The sequence below is a fragment of the Rutilus rutilus genome, assembly GCF_951802725.1.
Source record: "Rutilus rutilus genome assembly, chromosome: 14".
Taxonomy (NCBI): Eukaryota; Metazoa; Chordata; class Actinopteri; order Cypriniformes; family Leuciscidae; genus Rutilus; species Rutilus rutilus.
Window position 1 is genome coordinate 7509140 of NC_140219.1, and position 21545 is coordinate 7530684.

The following is a 21545-nucleotide window of genomic DNA, read 5'->3' on the forward strand; positions in this document are numbered from 1 at the left end:
TAAAGTCCTGTCACTAGCCACTTAATGCCAATGATACAGCTCAGAAATAATCAACCTGGTTTATTCGGTTGTCAACCTGTTATCATGTGCACTTATCCCCTAATGGCAATGCACTCCAGGGGCAGAAACTAAACCATGTGACACGCTCAGCTTCCTGTGTCCTGGAGCAGGAGTATCAAATGTCATTCCCATATGGTTTAATGCTCGTGCGGTGCAAACGCTCTCCATAAACAGATGTACATATGCTTGTGCCAAAATGAAAAGGGAAACCACATAGATGTGTATTTTTGGTGCAGCGCTATAAAAAGCATTTCATATATCACGACACCTCCAGTTGGTAGGTGATGTACAGTGGAGTAAAGCTGGACTGCAGGGGATGAAACTGAATGGAGATGGTTATTTATAAGACTACACGCACAAACTCACTCATTTCTCTGGAGTAGTAGAATCAGATCTTCTCCTCCCACAGTTATCTTGACCTCTGCCTCAGATGGATGCTGGGAAGGGAAATCAATCAGGTTATCTAGAATTACCCAATAATTTCCATTATGCAAAATTGGTGATAGATACTTAGTTAAAAAGATTATGAATGAGGCAAGTGGTATTATAGTATTATACAGTAGGGGCCAAAAGTCTGGCTTCCATATAAAATCAAGATTCTCTTTCAATCTCAAATCATTCTTGATAACATGATCACAGGATTTTACAAAAAGCTATGGAGTTCATGCAGTGCTGGGCAATATAGCAAAAAAAAAAAACACATTTCAACTTTTCACTGGAATATTACTTTATTGGATTAGAAAAGCAAAATGGTATTATAGGTTTGCTCCCCATATGAAAAAGCCATTTGATGACAAATTAAGTTTGCAATGTGGAGTTTAAGAATATAAGCACAATTAACCTATTGGTGCTATTTTCAAAACTGCATTTGCATTCGACATTACCTTAGCGGTCACATGAGATCTTCTGTGTCTGGTTGGGCTGATCCACTCTGGATAAGTGATAAAGTGCTGCGGGTTGTCATGGATGCGATATGAGTCTCCATGCCAACGTTCATCTAATAGTACAATAAATCAATCACGTGATCAATAAATAATCAATTAGACACAATTTCCAGCGAACGAGTTCAAGCGCGCAGCATCTTCAATTCCACTGCTTAGAATCCAAGCAACACAATAACGGTATCATTTTATTGTGACTATAATAAGACTCACCCGTCTGCATGTCGTCGCCATGTGCAGTGCATCTTAAAGAGAGATGTAAACATAAAAAACATAACAATAAAAACAACCGGATCTGCACAGCGCCCGCGACCATGCAGCGATTCAAATACACGCCCTGAAGCATCATACATTAAATTAAATGTAAATATATTTTAAAAAAAATGCACGAAATAAACGAGCCGTGCAGAAGGAATTACTATAGATTATGAATAGCATTCATGATGAACAGCACCGGTATGTGTGACTGTAGAGTCCGACAGAGGCAGTGAGAAGAGCGCATCTTTACAGCCTTTATCACCCTGATCCAAGCACCTCCCCCTTTAAGTGTGTCTCAATCATTCATAAAAATATATCTATCTATCCACCTACCCACCCATCTATCTATAAATATTATTCGATTAATTAGAAATTTGTTTAAAAATAAATTAAAATAAATTACCAGAACTAGTAGAAGTCATGTTAAACGGAAATTCAGCAAAAAATAATTCAAGCACAAAATCTTGCATGCTTAATGAGCAATAATACTGACCTTTGCTAAAATAATAGTGGTAGAAAAAAAGTCTTCGAAGGCATTTACAGTTGTTAGTGATGGAGTACATTCACTGTTATAATTTAAGCACGAAAACGAGGTCAGGGATACCACACACTACACACAACATTGTGTCACTGTGTGTAATATTATACACCTTGGCTCTAAAACAAGTAGCACCGAGAGTAGTGCAGAGGGAAGATGTGGTTTCACGATCAGCCCACAATAATTCTGTCACTTCACATAATTGCATCCATCCGACATCAAAGTACAGGAAAGACCAGCACACACACCATCCTCTGGGATGTTCAGATGTATACAAAGGAATATCTTGATCTCAGTACAGCTTATTCACCGGCATTTGTGGCATATTATTGATTATCATAAAAAATTATTTCCACTTGTTCCTATTTATTTTATTATTTTTTTCAATCTGGGTTACAGTAAGGCACTTACAATGGATGTTAATGGGGCCAGTTTGAAAACATTAAAATACTGTTTCAAAAGTATACCAACATGAGTATAATGTCAATAAAAATTACATACTAACCTTTTCCGTGTAATTTATATTCAATTTTACAACTTTTGTCAGTATGACAATATAACATCATAATACTATAACCCTGAAAAGACTGTAAAAGCTATGATTTTTAGATTCAGTTTTACATTTTTAGAATTCTTATGCACAAGTTTTAACAGAAAATGTAATGCAAGTACTTTTTTTCTTATATAAAGCTTCCCATTTCTGCTTTTAAATTATCCAAAAACTGGCCCCTCTCACTTCCATTGTAAGAGTAACCTAGATGTTGGCTTATTGTGATCAACATTATGAATGAATGAGGCATGAGGCATTATGCCACTATGCCACAAGTGCTGTGGATTGAGCTTAATTTGTATTGAACCCAGGATAGTTCACCCAAAAATGAAAATTCTGTCATCATTTACTCATCCTCAAGTTGTTCCAAACCTGAATTTCTTTCTTCTGCTGAACACAAAAGAAGATATTTTGAAGAATGTAGGTAACCAAACACATTGACTTCCATGGTAATTTTTTCCATACTATGGAAGTCAATGGGGACCAGCAGCTGTTCAGGTACCCATATTCTTCTAAATATCTTCTTTTGTGTTCAGCAGAAGAAAGAAATTCATACAGATTTGGAACAACCTGAGGGTGAGTAAGTGATGACAGAATTAAAAAATTTTGGGTGAAACATCCCTTCAAAGTACTGATTTCATGAGCACGTCATTAAATGTACCCATGTTGATTCTATCGTACGAAATTCATAAAGACACTGAAATCTGGAGAAAACAGACTTTTAAAGTCATCAGCACACAGAGGGGGTGAGGTAAAAACAGATGCTCATCCCTGCAGGAGAGAATAAGATCCCTCCTTATCTCAACTAGGAATCTTAGGGGGAAAATAACACGGCAACATCACCTTTCCGTCACCTTCTTTTCCTCCAAAAAAGACAATAAATTGAAGACATTGAACGTTTTTTTTTATTTTTTTATTAAACACCAAAAGGATAAATAAACTAAAAGTTTTTTAACAGTGTGATCAACACTGGTCACTTTCCAGAATGTCTGCATGTTCTTCCCAGAACTGATCTCCAATGATATCACAGGAATGGCTTGTAACCTTCTTTCTGGTCCGTGTTACAGTAACCTCTGACTCTCCTTCATCTGGCCGCTTGATCTGTTTAGTTGCGGTTTCAGTCACCTGAAGAGAAAACAGAAGTTTGAGAAAGAAAACAGAGTTAGATATTTCATTAAAGAGATGAGAGAATAAAAAATAATAATAATCCAGCTGCCTCTTACCTTTTCCCATATTAAAGTTGTGCCTTTTTTGTGAAATGATGATTCATTATTGTAATTGATACTGAACTCAGAAAACAAGATCTCGTTCTTATCCGCTGCTTGTGTTCCCTGTGTGTGGGGGAAATTATGCATCTTTTTAGTTTCTTCAAGTAAATTACACTACAGCTATAGAAACTAAATATACAAAATAACTGTATTAGAATTAGGCATGTTTAATTAAACTTATATGGACAAAAACAAATGAATCCAATAAGGCACAATTTAACATTTATATATTAGTATTAAATATTGCAAGATTATGTATCTGGGTAAAACTGCTTACTGGATAATATTCCTAAAAGAGACTGTGACTAGACCTAGTCAGATTTAAATACTGCCATGTTTATATTGTTTTGGGTGGAAACCTTCCTTGTCCTTGGACAAGCATCCTTCAAATCTATATGATAACTAATGTGGAAGAAAAACTGAGAACATAAATATTTGAGAATACATTGAGTCTCTCTTCAGCCTGTGTTGTGGTCAATCCTCCTTTCTGCACCAGCGTCCAAAACGTAGTGTTGTACAAATTGTTAATGTGACCTGAGAAGACACAACACGTCAAAAAAATAAAAAATAAAAATAAACAAAATAATTGTGAAACAATTCCAAATCCTTGTCTAGCTACATTTTCTAAAATCGATATTTTATGCATTAAAGTAAAAAATATACAATAGTATGACAATAACAAATAGCACATGTGTACTTTTTAAAGGGATAGGTCACCCAAAAATGCAATTTATGTCATCATTACTCACTGTTGTTCTAAACCTGTATGAGTTTCATTCTGCCGTTGAACACAAAAGAAGATATTTTGAAGAGTGTTGGTAACCAAACATTTTCTGGTCCCCACTGACTTCTATGGGTTTTTTTTTTTTCCTACTATAGAAGTCAATGGGGACCAGGAGTTGTTACCAACATTCTTCAAAATATCTTCATTTGTTTTCAACAAAACAAAGAAACTTCAGGGTGAGTAAATAATGACAGAATTTTCATTTTTGGGTGAACTATGCCTATAATGCCCCATCAAAAGCAAGCAAGCATGTTATTATTACCATATTCTCACATGGTTGTCATAAAATTTTTAGTTGTAGTTTTGGGGTGACAATCACAGTAAACTGCAGAAGTCAAAAGTGCAAATAATAGCCCAGATCTATCTAGTTCATCCTATTATACTGTTTTGTACATGTTACAGTCAACCCAAATCTGCAACAAAACACATTAACTTACAGTCTGCCTGTCTCCAGCTTAGATAGTCTTTAAGGTTACGATTGGTAGGATACAGCACCACCCTGCCATCGAAGCTGGGAGGGTACAGCAGCGGCTGCTCCCCGAAATACTCCTTCCAATAGAAAACAAAGCTAGATGAAAACTGGGATGTCACATGGGTCATCAGTTTACTGTAAAGAGAAAAGAAAACATTTAATGAGTGATTTTCAGGGTCAAGGAATGCCACAAGGAAGTGTTAAGGGGTCAATGGAAATAAAAAAAATAAAAAATAAAGTGTAAAAGATTAAATGAATTATAAGTTAAATTAAAAAATAAATGTTAAAATAAATACAAGTAAAAAATACACTGTACACTACTATAGTGATAGAAAAACTTAAACTAAATACACTGATTATTTTAAATAGGCAAATACTTAAGAGTCTATGATTGGATCATTATTGCAGTTATTATTATGCTTCTAGCAGGTTATATGTTTGGTAAAAGTTATTCTAACCCTAATTGATGGAGTGTGTAGCTTCCTCTTGATGGAAATAAATGTTGTGATGTTATTTCCATCAAGAGGTACATCAGTTTTTGGTCAGGATCTTGTTTTGATAATGCAAAAGTCCAACACTCTGTAAAATCTACTCCAGCACATCCCAAAGACTTTCAATGAATTTAAGATCTGGAATCAGAGGAGCCAATTCATGTGTGGAGAAATGATTCTTCATGCTCCCTCCCATCCGAATCTTGACATTGTCATCCTGGAATATGGCCATGATGTGTCTTCCTACATGGTTGTTTAAGAAATGAAAAGCTACGCACTCCATCAATTAGTGTTAGAGGAACTGTTGCCAAACATATAACATGCTAAAAACATAATAATCACAGCAATAATGATCATTTCATAGACTTAATTACTTAAACTATTTAAAGCAGTTGCCTATTTAAAGCCAAACAGCGACTTTTTTTTTTTTTGGCCGGGCATTGTATTTCACACATTTATAATATTTTCTTTTTCACATTATAAACTGAGTCTTTATACATAAAAATATGTATAGCTGCCTTTTAAATTTTAGAATGGGGTCCTTTGCATAAGAATGATCATATATGGAGGTTCGTGGCATCTAAAATATTGAAAACCCCTGTCCTAGACTGCATTATCCTTGACAACCATTGTGGTGTTTGACATCAAGATGGTTTTGAAATGCATTGCACAGTTTCCAAGTTTATCTACGGCACTGTGTGTCAGCATAGAATTATACCTTGCCCTTCTTTTGAACCAGGTGGTTGATCTTTTGAACACAAAGCTGAACTCGTCACTCTGTCCATAGGCTATAGTGATGTCCTCCAGATCCTCCATGACCGAACGGGCACTGCGGCTCATCAAACCCAGAGCTCTGTCATCATTGGGTTTAATGAAGTTATGCTGATCAGAAAACCTGCAATCAAGGGGATCATGTTGGAAATGCCTTCAGTCATCACTGCATGTTCTACCCTCCGTGAAACACGGCCGTACAGTTAGTTAGCCTAAATGTTTGACATTCGTCAGACATTCAGTTTCATACCCATAAAACTCTTTGCGCATTTCATGTTTTGAGCCTGAACAAACTCAGATATAAACAAATATTCTTTGCATAGCAAAAGGCTAAATGTAAGAAATACATATTAATTAGCACTATAACGCAAAATAAACAATTTAACTATATGACATTATGGTATTAAACCAATAGTAAAATGTTCAGAAAAATATCCCTTTATAGCACAACGCTATGTCTTTAGAACTTAAATGTATGCAATACTGTAAACCACGAAACTAGACAGTGTTAGTGCCTGTAACGTTACTGCAACAGCATGTCGTAACTGTACGGTTTACAGAATCACTTACTTGTGGAAGTTGCGTCCATCTAGCCGAACAACAATATAGCAGTTTTTCAAACATTTGTCGTCAAGCTCAAAGTTTCTCACGTATTCAAATTTGCTTTTGGCCATGACTGATGATGTGCTAAATTTAAGACTTAAGAGTGTCTTGTGCTTTATAAGCCCTACAAAGTTCACCGACAACAGTCTCAGCATAAGGATATCAGAGTTACGAGTTATTTAATTGGTTTAAATTAAATAATGTTGTTAGTTGATAATAAAAATTGAAAATAATGAGGCGTAACTTAACTAGTTAGCTGACATCCAGAAAGCGCATTTTTAATATTCATGTCTCAGGAAAAACTTCAACGAGAGATTATTGGTATTAATCTTAAATCTTAAAACGCGTTGTATTATTAAATATGTAACGTTGTATTGTTTACACAATATTTATTCCTTAACCGGAAGTATGTTGTATCAAAACTCACATGTGAGTGAGCGCGGTCATTGTATTGGTACGTCACCTTAAACAGTCCCTCAAAATACAGTTCTGAAAATTGTGTTCCGCCATATAGCCTACAAAACATCAGGCTGCTAAGATTTAAAAGCCTAAAGCCAATACAAAATGAAATTAACATTACTGTACATGCTATTTTGAATGGAACGAGATGTTTTGTTGGTAGTTTTGAATGAGAGTTAAAAAATCATGTGCAAGAATGTGCAGTGTGTCCAGTGTGCAGAAACTTTTTGTTTCTTTTTCAGTATAATAAGTATGCTGGAAAGAAAAGCAAGACATAAATGAAGCTGGTCAACCATACAATTGTTTGGCTAAATATGTTTATTTTATTAGGAAAAAAAAAAGTAAAATTAAGGTATAAACGGTATAACACAGTTTGTCATGTCATCATCTCACATTTCCATTTTTTTTTTGTTTTTTTTGTTTTTACATATTTAGAAAAATAAGCTGTAACTACAAAAAATCACTCTTGAAACATTGCACTCTGAGCAGTTCCTAAAAAAAAAAAGAAGAAACTTAATGGAAGAGCTGAACTGTATTAACCCATCTAACAAAAATATGCTTAATGTTCCCATTAAGTTATGAAAACGTTATTTCAGAATGTTCTCAGAACCTTCAAAACGTCCAGATTTTTAAATGTTTTAAAAACTTTTTTTTTTCTTGGTTCGTGAACCTTAGAGAAAACATCAAGGGAATGTTTCCTCTATTTAAAAATGTTGCAAGTATTGTGGGAACATTACTTTTGAATGTTCTCTGAGGTGTAATGTTTAAAAAGCATTAGACTTACATCCAACTAAAATAACGCTCCATGAATGATGTATATAACACTTTTTCTGCTAATGTTTTGACAATGTCATTTAAGACCAGATAACTTTGATGCATTCTATTAATGTTACTGGAAGAACATGTGTTCATAACTTTGAGAGAACCTTGCCAGAATGCTAAAGTTCTGAGAATGTTCCCTGTTATCTGGGAAAGAAAGACAGGACAGTATTGATGTAAAACAAACTAAGTAAATAGAAAATCAAACACACTGCACTGTTCACTCAAAGTCACTTAAATGTGATAAACTGACACATATGATTCATATCAGTACTAGTATTTATCATTTTTGACATGCAGTAGGTTTTCACAAATCTACTGTATAGGTATACTGATAAGTGCAAAACTGGTCTGGATGAGCATAGCAAACAACACTCTTAAACAAACATAGATATATGAGCGAAGTGATGATGTCATAAGGTCCTCCACCTCAGCAGCGTCCGTCTTTCACAATCAAAATGTCTGCGTTTGTGTGCCTAAAAAACAAACACCCTTTCAGTTATCCAACATCAATACTTGCTTACTAACAGCCCTCAACAATATGAGTAATTACAGGCAAGAATCATACTGTAATGCTGTTATCCTAACAGAAGCAAATCAATGGACTCACATTCTCTGCACACACAGGGTGCATTCATTGACGTATGTGATGCCATCATTACCGCACACAGGAGAGTAGTTGAGAGGACATGCTTGGTTGACACTCAGTCCTCCACATGCAGGCTGTCGGATTAAAAACACACGCAATTTACAGTAAACGCCTGTTATGCATCACAGTTTATCTTCTAATGCATAAATGGACTTACTCTGCGGTAGAGTCTTGATTTATCCTCTGCGCCTGGAAAAAATGGTTCTGTTGGATTAATCTCAATCCTGTTGTTAATTGCAAATGGCACACCTCAATGATTAAAACAATAACAGAGCTCTTTTAAAATGACAGATGATGAGACTTACCCACAGAGAGGATGAGGACCAGGCTCATCAGAACCACCGCTGTTCCAGTCATGATGCTCAAAGGAAGGAAGACAAAAATCTGGATTTGTAAATGCAGGCTGAGAGCTTTTAACAGTGACTGATGACTTCTAGCTCGCTTCTGAGAGTTGTATTGTTGATGACCCTCAACATATAGTTTGAAAGTGAGGAGGAGGAGGAGAGGTGCTGATATTTTAACGGCCATCCGCCCCACCTACCCACTATCCCGCGTCAACACCAGTGAGAACAGAGCCTCTCTATTGTCTCTCTCTTTATTAAGGGATAAACATTCCAGTCTGTCCAAAAATTGCTGAGCACAATCCAAAAAGCATTGGCCTGTATAATATCCCTCAAAACAGGTCTGGCTGGGAGGTGTGTCCCTGTTTATTGGCCCCAAGTAAATGGAATTCCACTAAACATGGAATGCAGTAAACGATAATTATGTAATGTAATAATTAACTACATAATGCAGTAGGGAATATGGGCCTGAAGAGACTTTTGAACATGAAAATAATGTATACGGGTCATTGGTAAATAAAGCTTCAAAAAATATGTGTTTTTTAAAAATCTTTTCAAAACAGATGGCATGCATATTTTTGTTATGAAAAATGTGTTTAAACAAGTTTCAGTTGTTAAATAACACTGTTTAAAAGCATTTTTTGACTGTTTTTATGTCAGGCGGTACAACCAAATAGTTGTATATACTGTAGTTGTACCACATGACATGGAAAGTGTACCAAACCCATACTTAAAATTAGCAGTTTTTACCAGTATTTGAGAGAGATAAAGGCCTACAAACCTTTTCACTCTGCCACAAGGATCAGTTGAGCTCCTCTGGATAATGCACTATCATATTTACTGTTATTACCTTGTCAATTCACAATAAAAGAGCCATGTTTGAAGTTGTGCCACCCTGACATTTGAGAATATACAAATTGCTGGACAATAGTTATTTAATTGTCTCAACAGCTTTAAACCACTAATATTTATTAAATGTGTTTATTTGAAATGTTTCAAACCTAAAATTATACCATTTAGTTTTATATTTTTTATCATTTAGACACAATTTTCCTTAGTTTGTTCATTTGTTCAGACATGTTGCACCACATTTGGGGGGTTTAAGATAACAAAACATAAAATAATATGTATTATTGACATGGTCTAAATGAATTCAAACTAAATAGGTTTTATAAAATAAAGTGATATATGTCATGAATTTATCAAATTCTTTTAAAAGGAAATAATGCACTTGGACACAAAAAAATAAACACATCAAGTCATTGACCCATATAGAGAATTTTTTTCTCTTAAAAATCTCAGTGCAAAGTGGAACTTTCCTTATTTTAACACTTGTCATGTATGTGTGAACTGAAGTGAAAACTCTGGCTTTGGGAAGAATTCTGGCAAACCTAGCCAAAATTGTATTAAAGTAATTAAAGAGACACAATAAAGGTTTAAATGTATTATATTCTACTTGATTTTTTAACAACTAAATTTAAAGTAGTACAAATAGTAGGCTACAATTATACAAGAAAGCATAGCATATATAGAACAGCTTCATATCTAAGCTATTCAAATGTTTACAAAGGTTGAAAACCTATATCTAACCTTCATATCTATATAGTTTTTTTATTTATTATTATAAATGTAAAGTTTTAAATGTTAATAATTAATAAAAATGATGAACGCATACTTCCATGCAGCGACCTTGAACAATACATTTCGGCTTCCGTACTACTGTCTCTGAGTGAACTTCGTGCAGGGTTGCACGTCTGATCTGGCACGTCAGTCAAGCTGCAGGTACAGTTGCAGATTCACGACGAGAAATAATGATTCAATTACGCGGTATTTTCCGGAACGCGTCACGTCACGCAGCAAAACACTGTCTGTCTGTGAAAAACCGACCTATGGTGAGTTTAATAATCATTCACAAGTTTTGTTTAAGACACAGTGAGAAACATTCATCAATGTAGGTTTACAAATTTAATGCTATTGAATCTTTGTGACTTTTGAATGGAGTTAAAAGACAAACGCCAGTTTTTGTTTTTGAAGGTGCGTCAGTGGACGCCTCCATTGTCAATCAAATGATCATGTAACTCCACTGTTACATTGTTCAGGACTTGGCAGTGTTAGGAATTACTAAAGCATGAAATCACTGCAAAAAAGTTAAATAATCCAAATAGGAACTAAGAGGCCCGTGTTCTTCATGCATACGTGGGGTCCAAAAGTCCCTCCTCAAGAATGAGCTCCATATTCTCCTATATAATAATACTATAATATAAGTTATAAAAGCCTGATGTATCAAATATGCCTGTTTCATTTCAAAAGAATATTTTTTTCTGACTGTTATTTTGCATATCATGCTTGCAGAGTTAATGACAGTAGCACAGAGTATCTTGTGAAAATGAAGAAAATCTGACCTTTTGTGCAAAGGGGTTCACATAATTTTGCTATTTTGATTTACTGACTTAAAAAAAGTGCCAAATCTTCTTAAATATTTTAGGAATTGACATACAGTATTCCATGTTTAAATGTCAAAAACAAAACAAAACTCATTTCCAGTTCAGACTTTTTGACCCTTCTATATTTATACATAGTGTATCTATCTTTTTAGTTTTTAACATGCCATTAATGTCAATTTCACTTTAAGTGTAGAGTTGTCTTGTTAAAAAAATATATTATATACAGTATTTGGGACGTATGGACATTAGGGGTATAGGGGTTTGATCTTTGTACTTAAGTGGGAATCGGCTGGTCTGAACTTATAGAACATACTGTAAACATTTGTACAGTTTATCTTTGACATGATTGACATGGCAGTTTCAAGGTTTTTAAAATGTGCTGATGGGTTTGGATGGGAGGGATGTGCCTAAAAATGACTTGAACCTCAGTAAATTGAAATTGAAAAAGCAGAAGGCTGAAGCTGCCATTTCTCAAATGAGTCTGTTTTATGAAATCATATAGATTAAGACAAGTGTAGACGTAGAATATGAGTTACAAGTTACATACATGATGCCACTAGCAGTTTGTTTTACGTTTGCCGAGCAGCCCACGGCATCGATCTCCACCGGACCGCAGCAGCAGAACGGAAACTTCTATGAGTTCCGCACATATTACATCCAGCCGCATCTCAACGCTGCCTTCCTCAAACTGACCAATGAGAAGATCCACCTGCGTACAGCCCACTCAGAGCTCGTCGGATACTGGAGTGTGGAATATGGGGGTCTCAATCAGGTTTTCCACATTTGGAAGTATGGTGAGAAAGACTACTGAATTCTTAAATGTCCAATCTGCACTTTAAAAACTTTATAAGACTAATAAATAAGTAAAATGCAACAAAACATTGAAATTACTTACCAAAGGAAACTGACTCTTTACTTCTAAGGGTTGCCAGGTGTCCCATTGTAGCTGGGACATCCTGTTTTTCTCCTTATATGATTTTTTTAGACATTCTTAGTACAATTGCTTGTTTACTGTTTTGACCCAAAGATGTTATGTGTATATTTTATTTAAAATATCTACAGGCATAGTGCTGCTCCACATACAACTCCAAAACAAACCCTTCTTTTCTGTCTTTGCTATAATGTTGTTTAGACAGCTATGCCCAGCGTGCATCTGTGCGGGCAGCCCTGGCTCAGGACCCCAACTGGATTGAGCAGTACATCTCTAAAGCGATGCCCATGCTGAGCACTCAGGATAATGAGGTGACGTACCTCGTACCCTGGAGCAAAATTCAGAAGCCACCCAAAGACGGAGGTGTGAACTATGTGCATTAACATGTCATGCATCAATTTTATAAAGGGATACTTCACCGATTAGCATTAAGCTTTGTAGAAACCCGGTAGTATTTTCAAATGACCGTGCTTCCCTCCCTCATGTCCCCCTGAGACAAGAGATTTCTGTTATTGTGTGTCTGGAAAAAAATCTCTGATGATGCAAAAATCGTCATTTTGCGTCATCTGAGGCTTTTTTGGCCAGAGGCGAGAGACCACAGCCAGTAGTAGGAGCTCGTTCCGCATGTTTTCAACCCGCCCATAGGGGGATTTCACAATAAAACGGCGTCTTTTCAGTTTCGAGTCCACTAGTAGCCTAGTTGTATAATTTCTTCCGATACTGCCCTCTGTAACCGGTAGGCGTGGCTTGGGAGTGGCCTCGTAGGGCAGCGAAGCAAGTGCATTCTGGGAGTTGTTGTCTTTCATCCACATGAGCCAAAAGTCTCAGTCTAGAAGGCACCAACTTCTAAAATAATTTCACATTTATACTACATAAATGACCCAATTTAAATACACATTCATCTTTCTAGTGGTGAAATATCCCTTTAAGGGTCACCAATTCCTGCTCACTTGATACTATAGGAGATATGAGACATAACCAAAAAAAATAAAACATTTCTTAACAACTTATTGATTTGATTGGAACTGCAATCATAATGGTTTCCTGAATATTCCCCCTTCTGTCATTACAAATATGAATAAATTGTTCACAAAAGAAGATATAAAGATTTCAAATACTCCAGGCGTACTTACCTGAACAACTTTTGTTAAAATGTGTTGTTTTCTGAAGGAGTTTTCGAGTTAGCCACCTTCCAGATGAAGCCGGGCGGTCCGGCGGTGTGGGCTAAAGCGTTTCAGGCAGCAGTGAGCACCCACTCGGGATCAGGATACGCCCACTCAGTTGGGGTTTTTCACTCTGAATTTGGACCGCTCAATCAAGGTGAGTTAGGCAAGAAAGCAATTATGTTTAACAATTACTTGGTAAAACAATTACCAAGTCATATCATTATGATATATTTTTTTAATTACAACCTGTAATTTAAATATACACTAGCATTCAATAGTTTGGGGTCAGTACCTGTTTTTCTGAAAAACTTGCTTTTTATTCAGCAATTATACAGTAAAGACATTTATAATGTTGTTTAGATCTTAAATAAATGCTCTTCTTTTGAACTTTCTATTCATCAAAGAATATATATATATATATATATATATATATATATATTACATTGTAACAATATTACTAATTTAATTGTATTTTAGATCAAATAAATACAGCCTTGGTGGGCAGAAGAGACTTCTTTTTAGATCATTAAAAAATCTTACAGACCCCAAACCTTTAAATGGTAATTTATGAATAATACCAAACAGGACCAAGTGTATTGACAATGCTAAGGTTTAGAATTAGTAAAGATTTAGTAACAGCTTGCATCACCAAAACCCTCTTTTGGCGTTAAAAAAACTACTGTCAGGATTTACTGAAGACGTGGACAGGGTTTTATTTTTTGCAGCTGAGCTTCCCCTTCAGATGCAAAAATTATGGGAGGACAGTATTTAAATGAATCATGTAACTTGATTTACCAAGGTCTGTGCTAGTCATTTTACTGGTATTTACCTGCGGCATTATTTAATGCCCCCCAAATAACAAGTCTTAAGCCACTTTGCGCCTGTGTTGTTATTAGATCACCCGCACCTGATTATCATCGGCTGTGCTTGTTTGCGACCCTACGCGGATATGCGCTGATCTTGATAGACCGTGTTGGTCATTATAGAAATGATCTGACAGCGTCTGTGTTCTTTAATGTGCGCACTGTCAGTAAATCCCCTGCAGAACTTTCCACTCCCATCAGCGCTTTTATGGGATTATGGTTTAGTAAATCTGTTTTCAAACTGCTTTTTGTATATACAGTATTTTCTGATATTTCTTTCCAATGCGCAGTGCATGTTTTATGGTGGTACGAGAGTGCAGACCAGCGTGCAGCAATACGCCATAAAGCTCATGGAGATGCCAGAGTAGTGGCGGCAGGTAAATCTTACAACTTATTAAAGCAGACAATATTGTACTGTGATTATGAGAGCATTTTTTTTGTTTTACTGTTTGCGTTTTTAAAGTTCCATTTCTTATTTACTTTTGTATTTTTTTTCTCCAGTAAGGGAGAGTGCAGCGTACCTGGTGTCACAGAAGAACAAACTCATGTTCCCCTGTACCTTCTCACCTATCAAATAACATAGCCTCGAGGTTTGAATCCACAATCAGGGAAATGTGGAATGAGATTTAATTAATGCAGCGAATGAAATACAGTGCTGGTCAGAATTATTTGCCCCCTTGGTAAATATGATCAAAGATGGCTGTAAAAAATAAATCTGCATAGTTGATCCTTTTGATATTTTATTTTAAAAAAAATGCAAAAATCTAACCTTTCATTGAAGTAAAAGAACTGAAAGTGGGGGGAAAAGCACATTATGAAATAAATGTTTTTTCTCCAAAATGTGTTTGGAATAATTGTTGGCACCCTGTTATTAAATACTTTTTGCAACCTCCTTTTTCCAAGATAACAGCTCTGAGTCTTCTCCCATAATGCCTGATGAGTTTGGAGAACACCTGACAAGAGATCAGAGACCATTCCTCCATACAGAATCTCTCCAGATCCTTCAGATTCCCAGATCCATGTTGGCGCTTCTTCTCTTCAGTTCAGCCCACTCATAGGGTTCAGGTCAGGGACTGCGATGGCCATTGCAGATGCTTGGTTTTGTGCTCAGTGACACATTTTTGTTTTGATTTTGATGTTTGTTTTTGGATCACTGTCCTGTTGGAAGATCCAAACATGGCCCGTTATAAGGTTTCTAGCAGAGGTTGTCAGGTTTAGATTTTTTATCTGTTGGTATTTGATCGAATCCATGATGCCATGTATCTGAACAAGATGTCCAGGACCTCTGGCAGGAAATTAGGCCCACATCATTAAAGATACAGCAGAGTATCTCTCTTTTTTTTTTTGTTTCATCTGACCATAGAACCTGTCCCGTTTGAAGTTCCAGTAGTGTCAGTTACTTTTCTAACGTTCTATGGCCAGATGAAACCAAAAAAGAGCTTTTTGGCAGCAAACACTTAACATGGGTTTGCTTCATACAGGGATAAAAAAAGTACCCCATGTGTAAAATGAAATACTCTGCTGTATCTTTAATGATGTGGGCCTAATTTTCTGCCAGAGGTCCTGGACATCTTGTTCAGATACATGGCATCATGGATTCGATCAAATACCAACAGATAAAAAATCAAAACCTGACAACCTCTGCTATAAATCTAATAACGGGCCATGTTTGGATCTTCCAACAGAACAGTGATCCAAAAACAAAGATCAAAATCAAAACAAAAATGTGTCACTGAGCACAAAACCAAGCATCTGCAATGGCCATCCCAGTCCCTGACCTGAACCCTATAGAAAATGAGTGGGCTGAACTGAAGAGAAGAAGCGCCAACATGGATCTGGGAATCTGAAGGATCTGGAGAGATTCTGTATGGAGGAATGGTCTCTGATCTCTTGTCAGGTGTTCTCCAAACTCATCAGGCATTATAGGAGAAGACTCAGAGCTGTTATCTTGGGAAAAGGAGGTTGTAAAAAGTATTTAATAAAAGGGGGCAAATAATTATTCCCAACACATTTTAGAGAAAAAACATTTATTTCATAATGTGATTTTGCCCCCACTTTCAGTTCTTTTACTTCAATGAAAGGTTAGATTTTTGCATTTTTAAAAAATAAAATATCAAAAGGATAAACTATGCAGATTTATTTTTTACAGCCATCTTTGATCATATTTACCAAGGGGGCAAATAATTCTGACCAGCACTGTAAGTGGCCTGATAAACAGATTTAATTGTAGCAAGTTCCTGGAAGTTTTTGCAGATGATCAAATAATGATAGTGGGTCAAACTAATGCTTTGCATCACGTTAAAAGACTTCCAACCTCAGACTGTTGCAGATATTAATCATCGGTGTACATGTAATTTCCTTTCTACAATAAATTCTTCCATGGGCCATGGCAATAAAAATCATTCTAAATTCAGCAATGTTATGTTGCATTTTGCATGGATTAGATATAGTGATGACATTTTTGGTGCTTCTTTTTGTTAAATTTGAAACAGATTGACACTGAAAATAATTCATACATTTGAATTGACGTCACAGATCAAACAAATATAAGGGTTGTAGATTGTCATGTTTTATTGTGTAAATACAGTGAATGTACAAGGCAAGTAACAGACATTCCACAGCCATAAATTTGAAATGTAAACAGGTATTAAATGAGGAATATCACTGGTACTAAGACTTTTTGTCCTTTTAGGTTTTTGTTTTTTAGTTCTATTAATTTGAGAGAACCCAAATCTGAACCAAACAGTAAGTGAAAAATAGCAAAAACATTGTCTGTGGAAAATCCAGTGCAAAGATCTTAACACATTGGCATTATATAATTTTTTTTTAATTAACATAGCAAGTAAAGTGCTTGGATGAAAGGCGAAAATCGCTATCACCTATTCCAATGAGATCCAAAATACTGATTTAACAATCCAAACTGAATGCAGGGATAATTCACCCTTACTGTACTGAACGGCTATGTAATTCAGCTGGAAATTGTTTGTGGATTTCTGTATTTAATGGCCAGAGATCCAATGAAGGACAACCCAAATGCCCTTTTACTAAAGAAGGCACATGATCGGTATGTTTCAGTTGATTTCATTCTAAGTTGTTCATACGACTATGAGGTATTTGTTACATGGTGTAACTTTAAAGCTTACTTGTATAAACTTTATTTTATTTAAAAAAAAACTACAAAATCAATCACCTTGTTTAGTCCATGCACAAAGATTCTTATATTACAAGAAAACGTGAGGCACTCTTGGATAGAACAGCCTATAAAATAATGCCCCTTTTTTAAACATCTAAAACAATCGCTTGTTTATAAATAGACATATTAAAAACAAAATCATTTTAACATAGTACAATTTGCAGTTTTGCAGTTCAGCCTTTGGCCACGCAAACAATTGTGATTCTTCAGCATGTGATTCCCAGTCTTCTAGTCTCAAGAAAAAAGTACAAAGACACTGACCCTGAATTAATAACCATTGGCATTTTTCCATCTGCCCTATTATCTCACACAATGAAAATTAATCTCTGTCAACGACTGCGCAAAATACAGTCCATGCTGTCTATACCAGAAATTATGGCTTCAAGTTTAACACTGTGACTGACACGGTTGGCATTCAACCAGGCTAGAAACACGAGAGAAGTCTTTTCAATTTCTTTTGCATTGACTTGCATTGAGTGTCTCGTCTGCAGTGTCAGCCTCTCAGCTGACCGGTGAAGACGTTTATCTTCAGACAGAGGTCAAAACAGCAGACTGCAGCTCAAAGGCCACAAAAACATTGTGAAACATGTGGAATCCACTGGCTCCAGTTAGCATGTAGTGTAAAGAGAGACTCCGGCTCAGACAAAGCTTTCCATTGGCTTCTCCATGTTCTCTTTAGTAGACAGAGGGCTCAGGAGGGCCATGTTGACCCCTGTCACTTTACGACGAATGGAGCTGTCTGAGTGGTCGTCACTTTGGTCCTTGGCAAAGTTAACAAATACCTGTATATTGAGGAGAAGAGTACTGAGTAATCACATCATGAGAAAAATATACTATACTAGTTCATAATATTTAAAGAGGACCTATTATGCTTTTTGACATTTTCAACTTTCTTTAGTGTGTAATGTTGCTGTTTGAGCATGAAAAAGTCATGAAATGTCGCTCCAAATGATATTCTCTAGATCAGTAAGCACTGTTTCTAAACTCCCTGAAACGAATTATTGACTGATTGATTGAACATACACGTCACAATATTTAAATAATTCATGCCCAAGGCATATGAAAAAATAAGGGGGCAAGGCCTGGTTGAGTTGAGGAACAACATCACTTTTTTTGCAGATGGGACAGTTATTTCTGTATTCTGGTGGTTGGGGGCAGAGCGATTAAAAATAAATTGTAAAATGAATTACATTTTTTTGATGTCATTAGGAAGTGTTGCTACAACTCAATGTTTTTCTCCCTCGACATTTCACTTCAATCTATTTCTTAAATGTATTTTTACTTGGTCTTAAAAGGTCTTTAAAAAGTCTTACATTTATCTATATATAACATGCAGAAACCCTGTTTATTTTTGTGTGCCCTGAAAACAAAATTCAAGAATTTCTAGAAGAGCATAATATTGCCTCTTTAACGACAAAAAATTAAACATGAAATAAAAATGATTGACTTTATAAATAAATGTTCTTGCTTATATTGTGCACAATGTGTCTGTGTATGTCACTGTAAAGTTTATTTTTAATCAAAATGTAATTCTTTACTTTTCTGTCCAAAAATAATATTTTATCAGGCAGCGCACATTGATTTCACCAATAATGTCATAACACACTTTTCACAATCCAACTCCCCTACATTATTTACTGCTAAATATTCTCTTTCCCTCTTCAAGTGAAATGAATGCCATGTGTTAACTGTTTTTTAACTTTCCTCTTTATCTTCACTCCACTCCACTACAAAATGTGCCTGTGATGTTTGTCGATTGGAAATGCCCTCTCACCTGGTCCAGTGTGGTCTGGGACACAGAGTAGTCCTCTATCCTGAGAAACTCTTTGTTCTTAGCGAGAATGCTGAAGATGTGAGAGAGGGAGGTGAGGGAGGAGGGAAGCTGGTATTGTAGCATGTTTCTGTGTTTCTCTTTCAGTGTGCTTCCCGGCAGCTCGCTCTCAATGAACTTCATCACCGGCTGCAGGTCAGGATCTGGCCCCGCAACCCTCAGAATGATGGTGTACCCATCGCCAAATCTGGAGGAAGATGAGCAAGTGATATGCATCAAATCTAGAAATGTCTAGAAACTAATGTTTGTTTTATTCTTAATGTTCTTTATTTCAGTCATTATGCATTTTGCGGTTCTGCTTGACACTGCTAGTGTGCAGAAATGAGACACTGTACCTTTAAGTAATTACTTAACGATTTTTATATATTAAGTAACTTGTTTCAGTTCTCTGATTGGTGGAGATTTCTTTGCAGAATCATGGGTAATGTAGTTTTTCTCCAAGAATTCCACCGTTAAGCACGATTATTTAAAAAACATAGTTGGAATAATGTGGACTGATGGCTTTAAACAAAGCATTGATTACCTTGTAGCTCACAGTAGGTTTGTCTTTTATGGTTTTTAAGTTATCTTTAAAAATCAATTCCACAGTGAAGAAATAGAATTGATTTTTACTTGTGGAACCTGACCTTTGCACTCTGTATTATTGGTGATCTTACCTGTTCTTCAGGTGCTGGACACTACCCAGACAGCGGAACCTGCCGTTCACCATGATGGCCATCCTGGTGCACAGCGCTTCACATTCTTCCATGCTAGGAGTGGACAGGACACAGGTTAGTATGGAAGAAAATCTATGAAATACTGCCTCCTAGTGATAGGTGGAAGTCTAACCTAAGCATGAATCTAAGCTAAACTAAGTAGACATTCAAATGAACACATTTTAGTAGAAAACAAAAAAGTATCAGCCCTGCTGTCTAGCAACATCTCTCTTTGTGTTCTTGTTTAGAACAGGAGTTTTCTGGAGGGACAGAAATCTCTATTCACCCAAAACTCTGACGGTTCAAAACCTTAATAAAGAGATCATAAAAGAAATTCAGTTAATCGAGTGATTTAATCAAAAAAATCCTCAGAAGATCACGCAATCCTTTCTATGGTGAACATTTAATTTAGGCTTTATTTCACATCTAAACATTGATCAGCAAACATACATGGAGCACTCAAATTTTAAACAGATGTTCTATGTATGTTCGCTGATCAATGTTTATTATGTACAGTTCAGAGCATCAGAGTTTGGGGTGAATAGACTGTCTATGGAGGGACTGAAAGCTCTCAGATTTCATAAAAAATATCTTCATTTGTGTTCCTAAGATGAAAGAAAGTCTTATGAGTTTGGAACCACATGAGGGTGAGTTATTAATGACAGAATGATCATTTTTGGGTGAACTATTAATTTTAATAATACCTCTATTAGTCCACTGTTAGTGTTCAGTTTAAGAGCATAACGTTTGATGTTATTAGGAAAATTCTGATAAATGTACCTGTGAGAGGTAAGCACAACAGAGCGTCCCTCTTTGATGACGCTGTGGATGCAGTTCCACAGTGCTCGTCGTGCTTTCGGGTCCATTCCTGTGGTGGGCTCGTCCTGTAATCAAAAGCACAGCCACACTCAGATTTGCCCTCAGGTTCAACAGGAAACACACAATGAACAGCAACATAAGCGGGAAGAACGCATCTCTTCCTCGCGTGATAATATTCAGTATAATACTCGGTAATATTATTGATTTGACTGCACTGGCACTATTGGATCAGAACTGAATTGAGCTGGATGATGACACTATTGTCTTCTGCATAGCTAATTACAGCTGAATTGAACTGATTGACAAATTTTGCAATATCGCCATTCGACACTGTTATTTAACTGAATTGAATCAACATTGAACGGACTCAAAGTGAATAACACTACTGTCTTCTGTAGAGCCGCTTGTAGCTCAATTGAACTTGTTTCGTGATTGATGTACTTTACACAGTACTAAAAACTGAACTGAACCAACACTGAACTGACTTGAGCTGAATAATGACCCGGTTGTCTTTTCAGAACTGATTTACAGCCGATCTTGAATTCCATCATTGATTCTGTTATTTTCTACTGTGAAGCTGCTTTGAATCAGTCTGTGTT

At 36.1% G+C, this 21545-nt stretch overlaps 5 protein-coding genes across 9 annotated transcripts in view; 1 reads left to right on the forward strand and 4 right to left on the reverse strand.

The window, feature by feature from the left end:
* The window catches only part of adam19b (ADAM metallopeptidase domain 19b), a 35548-nt gene extending 34058 nt beyond the window's left edge, over positions 1-1490 (reverse strand). The window contains exons 1-3 of one of the 2 annotated variants that reach the window (XR_014629719.1): positions 1215-1484; positions 945-1057; positions 427-497 (exon numbers count right to left, since the gene is read on the reverse strand). Coding sequence is in view for 1 of the 2 variants with exons in the window: in XM_084429394.1 (XP_084285520.1) it covers positions 427-497; positions 945-1057; positions 1215-1350 (320 nt within the window). In the remaining variant the exon portion in view is untranslated. Of the gene's footprint in view, positions 1-426; positions 498-944; positions 1058-1214 lie in introns of both variants that reach the window. The other variant, XM_084429394.1, reaches the window with a different exon arrangement.
* A 1744-nt stretch (positions 1491-3234) lies between these two features.
* thg1l (tRNA-histidine guanylyltransferase 1-like) lies at positions 3235-7206 on the reverse strand. Its single transcript, XM_084429509.1, has 6 exons — positions 6704-7206; positions 6081-6257; positions 4837-5006; positions 4061-4149; positions 3571-3678; positions 3235-3472 (listed from the first exon to the last, which is right to left on the reverse strand). The coding sequence occupies exons 1-6, from the start codon at positions 6889-6891 to the stop codon at positions 3311-3313; spliced, it is 894 nt and encodes a 297-aa protein (XP_084285635.1). The 5' UTR covers positions 6892-7206; the 3' UTR covers positions 3235-3310.
* A 291-nt stretch (positions 7207-7497) lies between these two features.
* Positions 7498-10880, reverse strand: LOC311303584 (putative pancreatic secretory proteinase inhibitor). 2 transcript variants are annotated; one of them, XM_084430133.1, is made up of 5 exons: positions 10680-10880; positions 8969-9047; positions 8821-8852; positions 8625-8737; positions 7498-8490 (listed from the first exon to the last, which is right to left on the reverse strand). In XM_084430133.1, the coding sequence occupies exons 1-5, from the start codon at positions 10683-10685 to the stop codon at positions 8445-8447; spliced, it is 276 nt and encodes a 91-aa protein (XP_084286259.1). In that variant the 5' UTR covers positions 10686-10880; the 3' UTR covers positions 7498-8444. The 2 variants fall into 2 exon arrangements, with proteins under 2 accessions (XP_084286259.1, XP_084286258.1); XM_084430132.1 differs by lacking the exon at positions 10680-10880 and having other exon boundaries at positions 8969-9467.
* Positions 10725-16821, forward strand: nipsnap3a (nipsnap homolog 3A (C. elegans)). 3 transcript variants are annotated; one of them, XM_084430130.1, is made up of 7 exons: positions 10725-10896; positions 12035-12242; positions 12581-12742; positions 13550-13699; positions 14699-14785; positions 14910-15046; positions 16603-16821. In XM_084430130.1, exons 1-6 carry the CDS (start codon positions 10816-10818, stop codon positions 14984-14986), a joined length of 765 nt encoding a protein of 254 aa, XP_084286256.1. In that variant the 5' UTR covers positions 10725-10815; the 3' UTR covers positions 14987-15046; positions 16603-16821. The 3 variants fall into 3 exon arrangements, with proteins under 3 accessions (XP_084286256.1, XP_084286255.1, XP_084286257.1); XM_084430129.1 differs by having other exon boundaries at positions 10726-10896; positions 14910-15188; positions 16470-16821; XM_084430131.1 differs by having other exon boundaries at positions 10726-10896; positions 16582-16821.
* A 134-nt stretch (positions 16822-16955) lies between these two features.
* The window catches only part of abca1b (ATP-binding cassette, sub-family A (ABC1), member 1B), a 36056-nt gene continuing 31466 nt past the window's right edge, over positions 16956-21545 (reverse strand). The window contains exons 44-47 of the mRNA XM_084430117.1: positions 20908-21011; positions 20089-20181; positions 19376-19619; positions 16956-18383 (exon numbers count right to left, since the gene is read on the reverse strand). Of these exons, the coding sequence (XP_084286243.1) occupies positions 18240-18383; positions 19376-19619; positions 20089-20181; positions 20908-21011 (585 nt within the window). The 3' untranslated portion in view covers positions 16956-18239. The remainder of the gene's footprint in view (positions 18384-19375; positions 19620-20088; positions 20182-20907; positions 21012-21545) is intronic.

Coding starts and splice junctions, on each gene's coding strand:
- thg1l (XM_084429509.1), bottom strand. CDS start 6,891: ATGCTGAGACTGTTGTCGGTGAACTTTGTAGGGCTTATAAAGCACAAG. Junction 6,258..6,703: donor GATGGACGCAACTTCCACAA/GTAAGTGATTCT, acceptor CCTTGATTGCAG/GTTTTCTGATCAGCATAACT. Junction 3,679..4,060: donor AGGCTGAAGAGAGACTCAAT/GTATTCTCAAAT, acceptor CCCCACACACAG/GGAACACAAGCAGCGGATAA.
- LOC311303584 (XM_084430132.1), bottom strand. CDS start 9,191: ATGGCCGTTAAAATATCAGCACCTCTCCTCCTCCTCCTCACTTTCAAA. Junction 8,853..8,968: donor GGTCCTCATCCTCTCTGTGG/GTAAGTCTCATC, acceptor CATTTTTTCCAG/GCGCAGAGGATAAATCAAGA. Junction 8,491..8,624: donor ACCCTGTGTGTGCAGAGAAT/GTGAGTCCATTG, acceptor TTTGTTTTTTAG/GCACACAAACGCAGACATTT.
- nipsnap3a (XM_084430130.1), top strand. CDS start 10,816: ATGATTCAATTACGCGGTATTTTCCGGAACGCGTCACGTCACGCAGCA. Junction 10,897..12,034: donor CTGTGAAAAACCGACCTATG/GTGAGTTTAATA, acceptor TTTGCCGAGCAG/CCCACGGCATCGATCTCCAC. Junction 12,743..13,549: donor GAAGCCACCCAAAGACGGAG/GTGTGAACTATG, acceptor TGTTTTCTGAAG/GAGTTTTCGAGTTAGCCACC.